Consider the following 16,369-nt stretch of genomic DNA (forward strand, 5'->3'; position numbering starts at 1 on the left):
TCCCAGTGAACCAAACAGAACTAGAGCATCACTGATGAGGCAGCGGGAGAGCACCGAAACCTGAGGTTCCCATACTTCATAACTCTTAAGAGCTTTTCCCAAAGGCTTTGTTGAAGTCTCTGTAACCATGGGAGTATTCTTTTCACATTTTTTAAAATACATTTTAAGTTCTGTTGTAATCATGGGAGCACAGTAAGAGGAACCAGAAACATAAGGATGCAGTAACTACAACTTAATTCTGCCAGGATTTATGCCTTTCTTTGCACTCGTGTAAATTGAGAGTCACTAACCATCATCAGTAAGAAGAAAGGTTAGTGCATTTATTATTGACTATTTAGTAATCACATTTTATTATTTCTGGATCAATGTCAGAGAAAAATTCCATACTACCAACCGTACACACAATAAAAGCTAACAATCTTTTAATCATTCCCTTGATTTTTTTTCTGCCTTCAAATTTCTTCAACTTTTAATGGAAGCAGCATCCTGTCCATCACTCCAAAATACATACACAAATACCTGCTAGTTTAAAATTCCAAGTGCAAAATTCGGAGTCTCTGTCTGCTCCTTTGAGATATGACAGACCAGATTAAATCTGGGGCAGAACACCAGACAAGACCATCAACATTGCTAAAGCATGCAGGAAGGATGTGGAAGCTGCCCCTAGAAGGAACCAGTACTACAGGCTACTTACTTCTAGAGACTTCTTAAGCGTGTGGTTCAAACGCTTAAGTTTAAGCATTTTGTTCTTTACTAGCTTGCATTTTAACTCTCTTAGGGGATTTTCCACACACAAAGGAGAAAAAACATCTGGTCTGTTGTGGCCATGATCGTAAAATATTATTATATGGTAATGAAGCAAAGCTACATCGAAAGTTCAAGACTGAATGAAAAGAACTTCCAGATAAATTTATTTAATGTAATTTTTGATCTGAGTATTACTAATGATAAAGCAACTGGATAAACCCGGGCAGGCTGCACTGTTTTACTCCGCTGTTATTCTGCTGGTCTTTCTCTACACCACTTTGCATTTTAATGTCTAGCTAACAGGATAAATAACTGTAGTAGGGGAGGGAAGAATTTCCCTTTCAGGCTCCAAACAATGCAAATACACTGGCTGATTCCTCCGCCCTGCCCAGGAATGTCCCTCGGGGCCTCCTGTCCCACAAGGCTTGCAAAGCAGTTTATTCTAGAAGGCTTTTTGGAAGCTAGAAAGGAGTTTTAAAAATATCTAACCCATCCTCCCTCTCTGCCTTGGGGTTTACTGGCTTAGGCACACAGTAGCCAGAATTCACGACAATTAGGGGAAGCAACAAAGACTTTTAAACGGGAGACTAGATTAAAATAAGAAATAATCCAACTTGAGCGAGGAAGAGATCCACATGTGATGCTGTGGAGCATTCTGATGCCAATTATTTCGAGTTATTCATACAAAACCATAAACAAACAGAAAAATATTCAATATTACAAGCCACTGATAAAAGGCCTTGAGGAAATAGATGAGGAAGGGCATCTGGAGAAAAATACTGCAGTGAATTTTGAGAACTATACATTACAGGGCATAAGTAACAACTTTATATTGTATCTCTTGAAAAATGCATTATAAAGACTTGAGAAAGAAGTATAATCTTTGAATTAGCCAGGTAAATATGCCAAAGATGATGCATACCTGGAGACAGGTGAGATCTAAAGGACTTGGAAATTGAAGCTTACAGGGGACCAATTATTGTTTCTATCAGTGTATACCTTTTATCTGAGCATTATTTTACATTCTGATGTCAAGAAGATTAAGATGGTGAAGTGCTTCTATCTAATTTTTCAGTACCAGTAAAAATTACTTTAAAGTCAGTTAATGAAAACCAGATCTTTGGAGACTTATCGCACATCATAATCACAAGCAACTTCTTTACTAACATACGGCTGCTTTAAGAAACTCCATCTTTCAGCTTTTCCGTTTTTATCACCCCCATCTAGAGTGCCTGCTGGCAAACCAGCAGCATGTTGGAAACGGGTGAAGAACATGAAGATACACAAGTGTGAATTTCATGAAGTCTGATGCTCCCACTATGCCGTATACTTTTGGCCAGTAAAACAATGTAAGTACTTAGCTCCAAAGCCCCACGTTGGGCATCTCATCCCAGCAGCAATTACGGCAAGAGTCCAGCTGTAAAAACCTGATGGAGTTGCTGCGCAGATTCAAAGACTGAAAAGTGCAATTCATCAGAAGTGCTTCACTGCCTTTCCGAAGCATTTTTGATGCTGCTGGACACAGAGCGAGGGGTGCAAGGTCACCCCTGTCCTCGCCTTTTCACCGCTCAACAGAGGACGAGCTACCAGAGAGTAACCCAGAGACTCAAGAAATGCCACAGACAGGATTTTAAACCTTTCCTGAACACACTGTAGGACACCACCGAGGAGGTTTAAGAATGAACAGAACAAGTCCCCTTACACCAACTACTAGCAACAAAATCAAGGGAAAGCTTTACCCTTCTTCGAAGCTTTATGAAGGAACTGAAAGATTCAAAGAGCAGCAGCCGACACTTTGTACTCAGCGATAGCCAAGTCAGCCTTCTCTATATTCAGCAATCATAACATATGTTTTTGTACAAATAAATTCCCTTATATGCTGTTTGAATAGGTACTGCAGTGTTAAATTAAAGCTTTAAGAAAAGAATAACAAGCTTTAAGAAAATAATATTTAGACGATATTTCATTTGGAGTCTCCAGGTTACGGCAATGATGGGCTAAGCTTACTGCTGATTGCTGCAAAACAGAGTAGGTATCAATGCAAAGATGAGCCGGACTGATGGCGGAATTTACGGTAACTGACTTCCTTTTAATTTGCAAGTACTCTGCACTTAGAGTATTTCCAAATTGAGCCGGGTTTTTTTACGACAACAAAAAGTATCCTGTTACATGCACAGAACTGCTCCTTTACACTGTAACTTGCCGCTAACTGTTATGGGATTTATCTTCAAGAGAAGAATAGCAATAAAGAGGCAAATTAATTCAGTTTTCTGTAACCGTAGCAGGGATACCAGTGTAAACATACAGAACTCCCACGGAGAGAATATTTTTAGTCCTTTGTAATAAATGATCAGCAGCTTAGTAGACAGAAACATCCTTAGGTATATTTTTTTTTCTCCTCCTGGCTCAGAGAACGTATCTCATACCTAAGAATTCTAACGACTAAAATAATTCTCCCAATTACTTTGCTACATTCCAGTATGCATAGCCGAGTATGTAATGCAATAAAACTATGCCTGAACGGTCTGTTTACCCCACAGCAAGTTCCGAGGGAAACTCTTTCTCCTTAAAGGACTTGTCTCCTTCGGAGCGCGCCGGCTGGCAGAAGGCCGAGGGGAGCTGGTGCTTAAGCAACCCCGACCGAGCGGTGCCTGGGTGCATTGCGATGGCAGCCAACCGCAGGAAATGTTATTGGAGTTTTTGTGCTGTAAAATTGCTGCTTTCATGCCCACTGCATCTGACAATAGGAATCCTTGGCCTCGCATGAGAGAGGAAGGCTGATGTGCCTTCTAGTCAGATCTCTGCATCCTTAAAAAGTAGGGTTACCACTCCTGCCTGCTCCTAATGGGGGAGTGACAAAGAAATTCATGTCAATGCCACGTCCAGACACAGAAAGATACTAAATGGAGAAGCCTTTTGTGTATAATGTAGAAAAGCAGAGAAATTATGCTTTAAGCACAGCCCTGACACTTTTAAAATCATTGATAATATTTAAAAAGATAAAGGATGTTAAATTAAGGGTGCCAAATGGTTAGCCTTTTACTCTTCAACTTTGAGATAAGCTCTGTTTTCACAATCACCCAGTGCACATCTACTCATTTCTTGCTTAGTGACTCAAGTGCAAAATCCTCAGTATTTCTCCTATGAAAGACTGCGACAAGCATCTGCCAGCAGAATTTGCGAGAGTCCTGTTTGCTTCCAGTGAGCAGCATATTTAAAGCACTAAAAACATCGTCCTCCAACCTACAGCAAGCCAGAATGGAGTTCAAGTGGAAGCCAAAAGCCAACGAGGAGAAAAAAGAGATTTTTTTATTATTTTTGTCAAATGCTCTATTTTTTTTGCTACACGCTATAGAAGAAAACTTGTGTTGCAGTTGCATTACAATGACTGGACTCCTGTATTAACTTCCATTTCATCCAACAGCAACCGGGCTTTCCTCAGAAGCACAAAATCAGGCCCTAGCAATCAGTGTTCCACAGAACTAAGGAATAAATTAGGTATTTTATGTATTTGCACAGCTCTTTTTCTTCAACAGCGACTAAAGACTCAGTCCCAGATGAAGGAAGAAACTTTTCCACAATCAGTAGGACTGGATAGTACATGGTATCCTTAATAAATTGATACGTTTTCTTCCAAGCTGGTAAAGATGTGGTGCTCTCCAAAGCACCAGCTCCTTACAATGACCATGACTACACAAAATAATTCAGCTAAAACAAACAAAAAATTAAATGACTGACCAAGCTTTCACAGCTGGGAAAAACACGTGACTTTTTTTTTTTCTTTAGAAAAACAAACCCCAACCAATAGCAGCCTAAAGACTATGAAACTACAAGATTTTTAAAAAATAATTAAAAAAAAAAAAATCAAGATTTTACCAAAACCTCACAACCTTAACTCATTCTGTGTTACCGGAAGAACTTCTGTATTCTCAAAGCTATCAAGGCTCGGTGAGCATTTGAGTTGATAAGAAAGGCTTGTAAAACTGTAAGGAAAACTGGGTGATGAACAAATGGGATCATGTGTAAGATCTTTGGTGCTCTCTCCCTAAATAAGGCTTTTGTATCGTGGCACAAAGTTGAAAATACTAGACGTTTCCCTGAACTAAAATAATGAAAGATCATCAATAACAGAGTTTACGGCGACGATGAGAGACACTTGCGTCTGACCCTGACCTCACACAAGTTATTTGCCGGGCACTTGCACACCGCTTGTACCTCTGGAAGTCAGCCTAAGCAGCAACTAGATAAAGGCCTCAACTTTGTACTTGATAGTGGAAATAAACTCTGTAACTGTTTCCTTCTCCTTTTACCTTCCGTATTACAAATTAACTTCTACCATAAATTTGTTAGAGCTTCCTGTTCCCCACAAGAGCAGTACATCCTCGTTCCTCATGGTGACTTCGGGGTTCTTCCCCGAACAAACTGCAAGAGGGTTTAAATTCAAGCTCCTTATCTTGCAATTAGGAATGTCTGCTCTGCAGTCAAGCGACTCAAAGGGAACGACGTGTGCGCAAGCACTGGGAAGCAGGGAAGGGATGCAGTTTTGAGTCTCATCTTCATCTCTACTGTCAGGTACATGTTTGTTCAGTTTAAGTGATCTGACATTTGGATGCAGCTTCCTTCCTTCGATAAAGCTATATTCTGCTTTTATATTTCACTGTATTTCAGAATCAATTTCTCCTCACAGATTTTCTTAACTTGCACAATTTTTTGATGGGGAAGGGAGGAGGGGAGGAAACGTCTCTACATCAGATCATATCCGCAGTAGGATACACAGTTGGCAGGTTGTCCCATCTGGCATGCATTCGAGTATAAGACGGATAATTTGTCACTCTGAATCCTTTGATTTGTGAAGAGGCCGAAATCATCTTTGGAAAGATATTTTGCAGCTAATGATACAGGAGGTGTGGGGGAGACTGTTCTTTGAAGGCTACAAAGGCCACAATCTGAGGAGAAATAATTGGTCTTGGCTCTTCCATTAAGTAACAGAGATCGAAAACTACAAAAATCTTTAAGGGAAAAAACATGACTTACAACAATCAGACATGAGAACTAATTGCCCACCACTTTGCAAAATTTGATTTTGGAGGGGTGAGGGTGAGATTGGGGAACTGTAATTTGCTCTTGGCAAACAGGCTGAATGCTTAATTAAACTGAACAAATGTACATTTTTGTACATTAAGGGAACAATGTTGACAGAAGGCTGGCTTCAAAACCAAAGGAAGAGGATAAAAAGACGGATTCCTGAAATTGAAATCAACTATCAAAAAGGGATCGAAAATAAATTGGCTAGCATTCAAGACATAATTTTTAAGTTTTTAAAGCAACTATATTTGCCCCAGGCACGTGGAAGAGATAAATTTGTCGATCTGTACCTAGAGGATATTGGCCTTCCTGCAGTCGCTGATTTCTGCCTGTAAGTGATGAAGCCTGCAAGCGTGGCTGCACAGGGCTTGAAATGTAACCATCCCTGGCCTCAGAAAAAACGTCAGCATGTGTTTTTATAGCATGAACTTTCTCTATATTTAGAGAAAGCCCGCCAAATACCTCTGCTCAGCATCACGGGCATTTCGAATTTATGGGTATCAAACATTTTTGCTTACAAAATATTGAGTACGCACATGCCCAGAAGACACCGGCAGCTTTCATTGAGAACAGGCAGCCTTATTTTATAATTTTGCAGGATATAAAATGGTCCAGCAAGTGGGATCGGGAAAGCATCTGTTTTGCAAATGATTTATGGTAGAAGGTGTAGACTCCAGGTCTGGGCTACCGGACAAACCGTAGTTTTCTACGACATTTAAGCAGACAGTCATTGCAACGTGCACACCGCTAATGAAACACACTCAGCATCTATTAGAACGATAATCTCTGTTGTTAACTACAAGCTCGTGTTTACCTGACTTGAAACGCGCACAAGTATTACTAGGAAAGCTCCAGGAGGTTCCCTCAGTCCACCTCCTGCTAAGTGAACGTAGGTTCGTTCTCAGAAGTATGACTGACGTTTTTATTTATTTTAATTTCATGTTACAAAGTGACAGAGGTTCTGTCACCTCCCTTGGGATAGGCTTAGATATCTTAATACAGTTCACTGTTAGCTAGTTTCTCCTGATAACGTGCCCAATGTTTCCTTTTCTTATTTTCATCCTATTGCTTTTCATTGTATCTCTACACGGTACACAACATGCGCGGTTCCATCTTGGGTTATCGCTTTCCCTTTGTCGGAACTTAATTAGCGTTTAGGCTATGTACTGAGTCAAAGTTTCATTCTCTTACCTATTCCCATATATTAATACCTCTAACCTCCTATATGTTTTCATCCAAATACATCTGAACTGTAGAATAAATAGCAATAATTCTAGAAGTAATAATATTATTCGACGGGAACCTTGAAAAAGCAAGAGGCCCAAATTCAAAACTTACATTCCATTGATGCTAGGTCTACGATTCCCTCTTTGTGGACGTATTTTTAAATCCAGCTCAAACTACACTTGTCAGTCAGACCATGTTGCAGATTTATGTCTGATTAAAATTCTCTACCACCATTTCTCCTCAGATTTTCCTCTGAATATTCTGCATCTCAGACCAGCTCACATTTTTCAGTTCTAATTTCACTTTATTAGTTTCTGGCCGTACAATTAATGATCTTTTCTCGTCCTTTTCTATTAACATTTTGTCCCCAGTTGGCACTCAGAACTCTCACTATTTAGTATCATTAGGAAATTTTATTAGTGCCATTTTTAGTCCTTTGTCCATATAACTAATGACAATGTTAAATAAAACCAAGATTATAGCATATCCCCATGACGTTCCCCAACACAACTCCTCCTAGTTTGATCTATTATTCTTAATTTATTGTCACAGACTATTTCAAACCAAGCAGGTCTAAAATCATTTTTCAAGCAACGCGTCTTAGGACCAGCGTCAGACCTGAAGACAAATTGTATATACTGATATAACAATGACAAAACTTAATTTACCATGAATTATGAGATAAGAGAGAAAAAAAAAAATCTCATTAGACAATGTGTAAGACAACAATGAAAATAAGGCGTGCGGATACCCACAGAGTTTCCAGGGAATTCAGGTGGATTGCCAGTTCTCAGAATGACGGAGAGAAAAAAAGCAAATTTACACTTCATCCAAAAAAGCCCAAACAGCTTTTAAGCATTCAATCTCATGCCATCATGTTTGCATTTCCTTATCCCCTAGCATTTCCCACCCGCCCTCCTTTTGTTCCCCAATAATCAGAACAAAACAGCCTGTCTGTCAAGTTCTAGTTCAGCAGCACACGAAGTTTCCCTTGTGGAATAACTATGGCAAAGCAGGGATGGAATAAGGGCTGGGGAGTGTTTGTAGGCACTAAAGTGGGGCTGCCAGAAGGTTACATGAGGTAATTCCAAGATATGGGCTAGGACTGACTTAATTTGCCGTGGGTCTTCTCAATATTTCCAGGTTATTTCCAATCTTCTCACAAGCCAGTGGGGTTTGAAGGGGGAAACCACGTTGTTCTCTTCCTGCCCTCCCAGGAGCATGTGCCAGAGCTGCAATGGAGGAAGATACCTTCAAATCACTCGCCTCTTCCACTAACTTTTGACACAAATCCTTGGGTGGGCTTCCATTCACACTTCCATTTCAGGCTTCCGATGGGAAGGAAAAGGCAGAAGCGGGGATAAAAGGAAATGTCAGATTGCTTACTTGCAGTGGGTATACGTTAATTGAGATACCCAGGCAGAAAAAACGTGACAGTTGAAGGGAATATGTGAGTTTTAATACAAAACCAACCACCTAGTAACATTCACACCTCTGCTTTGCACGTGTGTTGCATCTGGTCATTACTGCTGCCACTCTTGAGCATTTAGCCTGTGTTCTTTCAGGTGCTTGTACAAAAGCAGAAGGTTCTGACTTTGGCTTCTTGACATTGTGGTATGATAAAACAATAATCATTTCTGTACGAGAGATACTCTTGTATAAGCTCTCCCATCAAATTCTAATAAGTCACCATGAACTAAAGTCCTCAGATTTGGTGTCTGTCGAGCGAGATGTCCTACAATGAGACCTCTGAACATGAAGAGTTCTTGTATGTTACCATTCAACCAGCCTTACTGGATTATTTTTCCTCTTTCATAAATTAAAATTCAGAGTTGTGCTCTAGATTTCCAAATTCTTTCTCTTTGCAGGAAAGTTTAGCCATTTTGAACTGAAAAGCCCATCAATCTGCAACTCACACGTGGCGGGAACAGAATCTTATTTATTGTGCACCACCTGGTACATCCTTGATCAAGAAGAATTGAAAACCATTTTATATTATAATGAATTTTTTTACAGATCTTCCCGTCAGATGAACTATCATCACAAACTGTTATTAAGAAACCCGAGAACTTTGTACAACTTAAATGTTCCAATACCCTGTAAAAAGGCTGCTCTGAAAGACATCTTTCTCTATTTTGCATTTGATGGTTCTGCCATAATGTTTCCAATTTAGGGCGTAAAAATCCTCAAATCTGAATTTCTAATTCAGACTCTTCACCTCCATTGTCAATACTAAGCATTAACTTTTAACTGTATTTTTCTTCATAGTCTCTGCTTAACCTAAGAATTTAGCACTGTATTTCTCATTATAATACCTGCCTGTCTTGAAAGATAAGCTACTACCAATTCCAGTAATTCCCCTCCAAACTCTGACTAATTTCTAATTTTTATCAGGAAAAGATTAAGAAGCTTATCAAGATGCTTAAATACAGACTTTACATGACTTCTATTGTTTATAAGCAGATTTTACTGCACAAAGAAAACATCTCCACCTCAGTCACATTCATGAGTCCTCTCCTCCTCGCTCCCTCTCCCTCTCGCTTAAACTGTTCCTCTTCCCTGCAGACATATTCCGATGCCCCCGTTTCTTATGAACCAGTTTGGTCTTCTTTCTAAAAACAATAAAACTAGTAAATTGTTCTGAAATCAGTAGACAAATAGGCTGACTGCTGGAACAGAGCTGCGCCGCGGAGAAGAGGAACAACAAGCAGAATAAATTGGAGGTGCTATGTAAAGGAACACTGTTATGACTGATGGTCTGAAAATTTATCTCCTCCTGAATCAACAACCTATTAACACACTGCTTTTAGAGAAATGAAATGAATCCCAGGACACGGTCCACACAGTCCTCACTGGATCTGAATTTTTAAAGCTACTAGCAATACCTCCATGAAGATTCTTCTCATATGGTAAGTATTTGATAACGGATTTTAGTAATTCTCATTTCTCTTTTAGCTAATTCCTCAAATGAAAGCTAATTCCCGTCGGTCAACAAAACAAACTAATCAAACCCAAAGGCTTAGATTAATATCATTCTAAATACATAATCAGATCCTTTAAATTTTGAGGGAGTTCATCAAATAAACTACACTGATCAAATGAACTCAGACTAAAGTAAAACAAACAGATGTTTGCATAGACTAAAGAAAGGGTAATTTAACTTGCTGTTCACATGAAGTCAATATAATTGAAACCAGTTCAATAATATTATTATTTTTGGTCAGTACCTTTTTCGTCCTAAATGCTTCAAAAGTGATCCCCCAGCCCCTGCCAAAATGAACACTGGACAGAAGTCATCCAGAATACGGCACTGGAGTTATTTCGCACCCGTTAACCTTAGATAGAACGGAAAGCTTCTTTTGCATCTGGATGAATTAAAAGACAACGGGTGAAAAAAAAAACCAACCCTTCCTCCTGTGAAAGTGCTACACACGCTGTATTCCTTATCATTTTAACTAAAGAAAATCCAATACTCAAATAAGACTGTACCAAAGGCCATGATTAAGTGATATTTACTTTCTAGGGTAGATTTGGAGATCCACACACTGGTAAAAAAGCCACACAACAATGCAAATCATCAAGTAGAAGAAAGCTGTAGCTGACTTAGAAATTATTAGCTTAACTATTAAATTCTGCTATTGCCCGTTTTACAAGGAACGTATTTTTTCCCCATCAATAGGCCAACAGCATAAGATACGAGAAACCAACCACAAGCAAATCAAGTAGCTATTCCAAGCTGTACTCATGTATGTGCTGGATAAAAACATCCTTTCTTCAAGTAACGCACACCCTGCTCCTGCAGCTGACTGCAGGGATGGAAGCCCACCACCAGAACACCTAGGGACTTCTCCTTGTCCATAGAAAAGCAAAACAAACCCCACTTCAATTATGACAATCACAAATACAGTATCTGTTGTTAGCAAGTCGAAGCACTTCTGAAAACAAGTCTAATCTTGTGGAGAGAGAGAAAGATCATTAGCCGTATGATATGACCGCCAGCACTGCTAGATTATGAGTGTATATATATCATTGATTTAATACTTTGACAGCGGGAAGCAGGAGCTCAAGCACTTGTATGGCACATATACACTGAGGGGGGAATCTCAGACATCTGCAGACAGAGGAGACGGGAGCACAGCGGGAAGAGAGAGGGGAGGGGAAAAGGAACATGGATTTACAGAGTATGCTGGGTTCCCTTTCTGCTTAGCAAAAGTCTTACCAAGAACAACTCTCAACATACACCATGGTGTTAACTTCTGCCCTCCTTGTTATCAAAAAACCACTTATTTTTTCCTGCCAAAAGGCCAAGACTTGACTTGCCATGGGAGCAGCTGAAATTATTTTGGCCAGTCTGGGGTGAATGGGGTTAAGGAATATTCCTCAAGGCTGGTAAACTCAGACTGGCAAGCATCTGTTGAAGATTTCAGAAGCAGCAAAATGCTAAAACCTAGAGGAACGATGAACGCTTATTAGCTTCCTATGAGGCTAGGAGGTATAAGGAGTTCATCCCAACTATTCAAAATTTTTAGCAGCTTTCTCTTGCTTTTGCATTTTTCATTTGTAGGGGAAGGGCTGGTGGAAACAGCAATCTAAATGTATTGACTTATTGAACTAAACCAGGCTACCTTCTGGATAACGCATATATTTGCTAACAGATTTCATGTTCCTAGACATACAGGAAAGGAGACATCTTCATAACATACCCTGATTATGACAATGCATTACCGTTTTTTTTTTTGTTTTGGAGTTCTTCACAGATTAAATATTGAGCAAGTTGAAAACACAAAAATAAAGTTATCATTGTTAATTTTAAAGATCTTAATCCAAGCCCCTAACATGGAAAAAAAAAAAAAAAAAAAAAGAAAAAAAGAAAGAAGAGAAAAGGTGTCAAATTCACATACACAACTGCTCTTAGCAGACTGGCCTTTTAGACACCATGCCAAAGTTTCACTCAAAGCTGGGAAGAGAAGCTCAAAGCCGGGAAGAGAAGCTCAAAGCCAGTGGTTTTGCTCTGCAAAATCATTCTTCCAACCAACTGATGTGTAATCTGTACGAAAATATTTCTCCAAACCCCCTCTAGTGGTTCATCTGTAGGAGAGTTCTTTACGAAAGACAGAAATGGTTAGAAAATGAAGAGGCTTGTTCCAAGCTTTGCTGATCTACTGGGGAAAGGCTGTGAATTAAATTATCTTCCAGTCTGCCTACCCCCAAGAAAATCTGTTAAATCATACAACAAAAACGGAACCCTGTGGCTATTTTTTTTAAAGTTAAAGTCTAAAGATGCATAAGTGGGCGCTGCTGTTTCAAGTACGTCACTCCTGTTGGTTACTCATACTTGTTGGGAGGACGAGAAACATGGAAACATACATCTCAGGAGCCACCGCTGCCTTCTCTCACCACACAGCTCTCTTCCTCTAGATCGCTTCCCTCAAGCCAGACTGCCCTATCCAGTAACGTACAAATCCCATTCTCGTGCCCCAGGGAGACTCAAGAAACAGCTGGAACCTGCTGAACTTGATAAGGTAGTAACAGATGACTTTTACATCATTCTGAAGCTAAGCATCATGACAGTTTAACCAACTTCGGCTTGCTCTTTAAAAAGTTCAACTAAAGGCGAGTCACTCGCTACAAATTACATTACATAATAAATCATTAATGGCTATTGCTTCATATAAGTATTGCCTTTTAAAATAATGTAAATGAGCTTTTTTGTATTAAAAGTTACTTCCTACTCTGGGTTATCCTACAGTAAAGTAGAAACATCATTAGCGACATTTAAAGGAAAATCAGTGTAAAATACAAAGTCATTTTGTTCTCTTTAATTTTTGTTAGGCATGTAAGAGGATGGAAAATAAAAGGGTAGTCAAACTATGGACAAAGCGTCCTCTTCTTACCATGACCTGGGACAGACACTGAAAGAGTACCGGTCTGTACTAGATATGAGCTGGCAGTATAGTCCTCATCTGTATCAGAGTCCTGAACTGGCTGGCTGGCATTATTACTTAATAACCACCTCTGGTTGTCATGGAGATTGGGTGATGGAGGAGGGGAGTGTAAATGTTCAGTAACTGATGGACTAGATGAGGAGGATGGCATGGGAGGACCTATGAAAAAAAATAAAAGAAAATTTAAAATATGGGTCGAGATATCACATGAACAACAAATCATTTATTTTTTGCATCGCCGAAAGACTAGTAGTCTACTTCAAACAATAAAAAGGGACGGACAAAGAAAATATGACAATTGCATGTAATAAACTGGTTTAAGTGCTTTAGAAAACATAACCCAATGCCACGACTCGCTGTTTCAACGGATGGTGTCTATTGCTACCTGGAATTCCAATGTCTCTGCAGCACAGAATGACAGAGGAACAGGCGTTAACTGAAGTGAAATAATTGTTGTACAACCATTTGGAAAAGACAGTATTTTCTTTTTTTCAAGCCTTTAAGCAGAACAAAAGTACTGAAATATATGGCCAAGTATAGGGCTGCTTCTGTCAGTGGGACGCTCCTGTCTAAAACCTACTTATGGAAGAAAATAATTCAGATAAGCTAAGAAACAGGAAGAGTTTTCCAACCTCACATATACAGGGAAACTCACAGCCCTAAATGTCTACCATATGAGTTATTCTGACAGGAATTTAAGGTTTTAGCAGCGTTTCTGAGATACACGTACTATTTAAAACCCATTAAAATGTTTCACCTGTCAAACTCGAGTCCACCTGCACAAGTTCTTTTAAAACACGCATACACAATGACTACATCCCATTTCTACGTCTTGGAAGTACCATAAAGACATCGTGGAGAAAGACAGATTTAAATAAAGCTTTAGGATATCATAACAATGCATTTTAGTCCTTCAAGGAAACAATAGGTAAACCCCATAAGCGGCAGAGAAAGAGTTACCTAATTTACCCTGTGAATATATCGGTTCTTTACAGTATTTAGTCAGCACAGATCTCCCTCTGTGAGAGTACGACTGCTGCACTACTTTTGAATACAGTATTATGCTGCCTGTAGGTGGGGAATCGTACCAGAAAATGAAGTGGCTTTATTACCGACTTTATGGTAAAAAAAATATAAAATAGATTAACCTGCACAGATACCATTCATAACTATGAATCTAAATTTAAATTAAAGGAAAAGAGGGTTTTTTCCCATCATATAATGATTTGTTTTTATGGTACTCAGTAGTACAGTTATGCTGGAGAGGTGCAGCACCTCTCAATGTTATGTTTAAGTTTAATACAATAAATCCTATTGGCACCAATAGCTTGAATTACCTTCTCACCATCTCCCTTGTACACTGATAGAATCACAATGATTTTTAAATTTTTTTTTTTTCTTTCATATTCAGTTTATCCCATCACATAATATCTTAAAGATCTCTAAAACATGTTGCTAAGTCCTAACCAATTGGTTTCCCTGGAAAGAAACCCGGGACAGCCTCACCACAAACTCTTGGCTGAATTCTTTCAGGCGTCATTCATCTCTTCTTGTAGCAAACAGCACAATATATATTATTACCAATTTTAAGACTCAGGTTTGGTTCTGGAAGGAAAGCAAGCACTTACTATTACCGAAGTAACTCCTGTGTGAAACCCAAGGTTTATAGCCAGGGAAATAACAAGGGTGGGGGAACGACATTTTACAGGGCTCAACCTGGGAATGTGGAAGTCGGGAATGGGCACATTTTCAAGTTTGAGATAAAGTGCCACCAGATTTTCTTGCTACACTTCGGTTTTTCCCACTGCTTGCTTCAGTAACCTGGATTTGTGGTTATTTCTTGATGGAGTATTTAATGCATTATTTATGATGTACCCAAACCAATTTAGTTAGCCATTATATTTCATTTTTTGAATAATTCCAATAATAGTTAACAGTGGGTTTTTTCAAGGATAAATTAGCTCTATGATTTTTTTTTTTTTTTGGCTTGGAACAAGTCTCCTTTACTTGCTTTGGACTTCTCTGCCTAGAGAGGAGAGCTAGAGTAATGAGTTCCAGATGTATACAGACTGAAGCAAATCAGCGTCTCCGTAATACCTACGGAGCTTACGCACACCACAGTTCTCAGTACGCTTCCTCGCTCCTTCTCAGTTTACACCCATTCACTTCCCTACACAACAAAGCCTTGATTACACAAACCGAAATCACACAAAACATCCTGTTGCCTGAAAACGTGTCACGTCCAAGGTCCCTTAATTATTTTGTAAATCCCCTCATTTATCCAAATTTATTAATTGTCTCAGCGCTACGTGGCTCGTTGACACTGCACTGCACCGATGAGCAGCCCCCCGGGGAGAGCGTCCCTCGGGTGCTCCGGGTTACCGAGCCCCTGGGTGCGCAAACCCCCGTGTGTCAGGCACGGGCCACGCAACTTCAGTGATTTGATTTTTATAAATAAGCCTAATTCTGGCAGGCAGGTCTTTCTTGTCACAAAGTTACATGGTCTGCAGCGAAAAGGGAGCCGGTTATAATACCAGCCAATTCCTGGGCCAACCAGCTGGGCCGCGGATTTCTGTACAACTTCATCCAGCGCTGGCAGATTTCTGCAGTAAGTTCCTCTTTGATTCCAAGTGAAAAGACAGATAGCTATCTACACTGCCATTTATAGAATAAGCTACATGTTAAGAAAAAAAAATACTTAACACGCTAGGCAAGAGGGATCGTAAATGATGTGCACATTCCTCTCCATTTTTTTTTTTTCTTTAACATGGAATGAAAGGCATTTAAAAATACTTGGTGATATCTCTTATTGAAGCGTTAACAAACACGTTTATAAATCACAAAAATCATTAAGTAAAATCACAAAAATCATTAAGTATGACAAAACCCAGTTATATTGATTATAACACTTTTTCAATACAGCTTGGAGGCACACGATGATGCAAAGAATATTTCATTCTAAGGAAAACCACAAAAATACAAATATTGATTTTTTTCCTCCCCCTGCTCTGCTTCTTTTGGTATACATCTAGCAAAAATTTCTGTTGTTCTGCTTTGACTTTCTTGCCCATACTTTAAAAAAGCAAATGTTTCTGGTTTTACTATGTGACTTCGATATAAGATAGTAAGCTATTTTTCATGAGAAAGTATACTGCGCTTAAGAGTACTTAAATCTCATCTTTTTGGTTAGTTATGAGGATACACGCACTTTAACTTGTTGGGATTTTCATAATCGAAAATACACGACTTTCAATTACCTTACGTACTTCCAAAAAAAAACCCCAAAACAAAACCACTATCTCACACAAATATGAAAAAGAGATTTGCAGCAAATATAGGCAAACTCCATCAGGAATAGACTCAAT

At 39.2% G+C, this 16,369-nt stretch overlaps 1 protein-coding gene across 25 annotated transcripts in view; it reads right to left on the bottom strand.

Annotated features, from left to right (window-relative positions):
* TENM3 (teneurin transmembrane protein 3) overlaps window positions 1-16,369 on the bottom strand; it is a 1,409,904-nt gene that overhangs the window by 163,285 nt on the left and 1,230,250 nt on the right. For 14 of the 25 annotated variants that reach the window (XM_063335478.1, XM_063335480.1, XM_063335491.1 and 11 more), the window contains one exon: window positions 12,954-13,163. The exons of the other annotated variants lie outside the window; for them this stretch is intronic. In XM_063335478.1, the coding sequence (XP_063191548.1) occupies window positions 12,954-13,163 (210 nt within the window). The remainder of the gene's footprint in view (window positions 1-12,953; window positions 13,164-16,369) is intronic. 25 annotated transcript variants of the gene reach the window in all.

Source organism: Chroicocephalus ridibundus, chromosome 5, assembly GCF_963924245.1.
Source record: "Chroicocephalus ridibundus chromosome 5, bChrRid1.1, whole genome shotgun sequence".
Taxonomy (NCBI): Eukaryota; Metazoa; Chordata; class Aves; order Charadriiformes; family Laridae; genus Chroicocephalus; species Chroicocephalus ridibundus.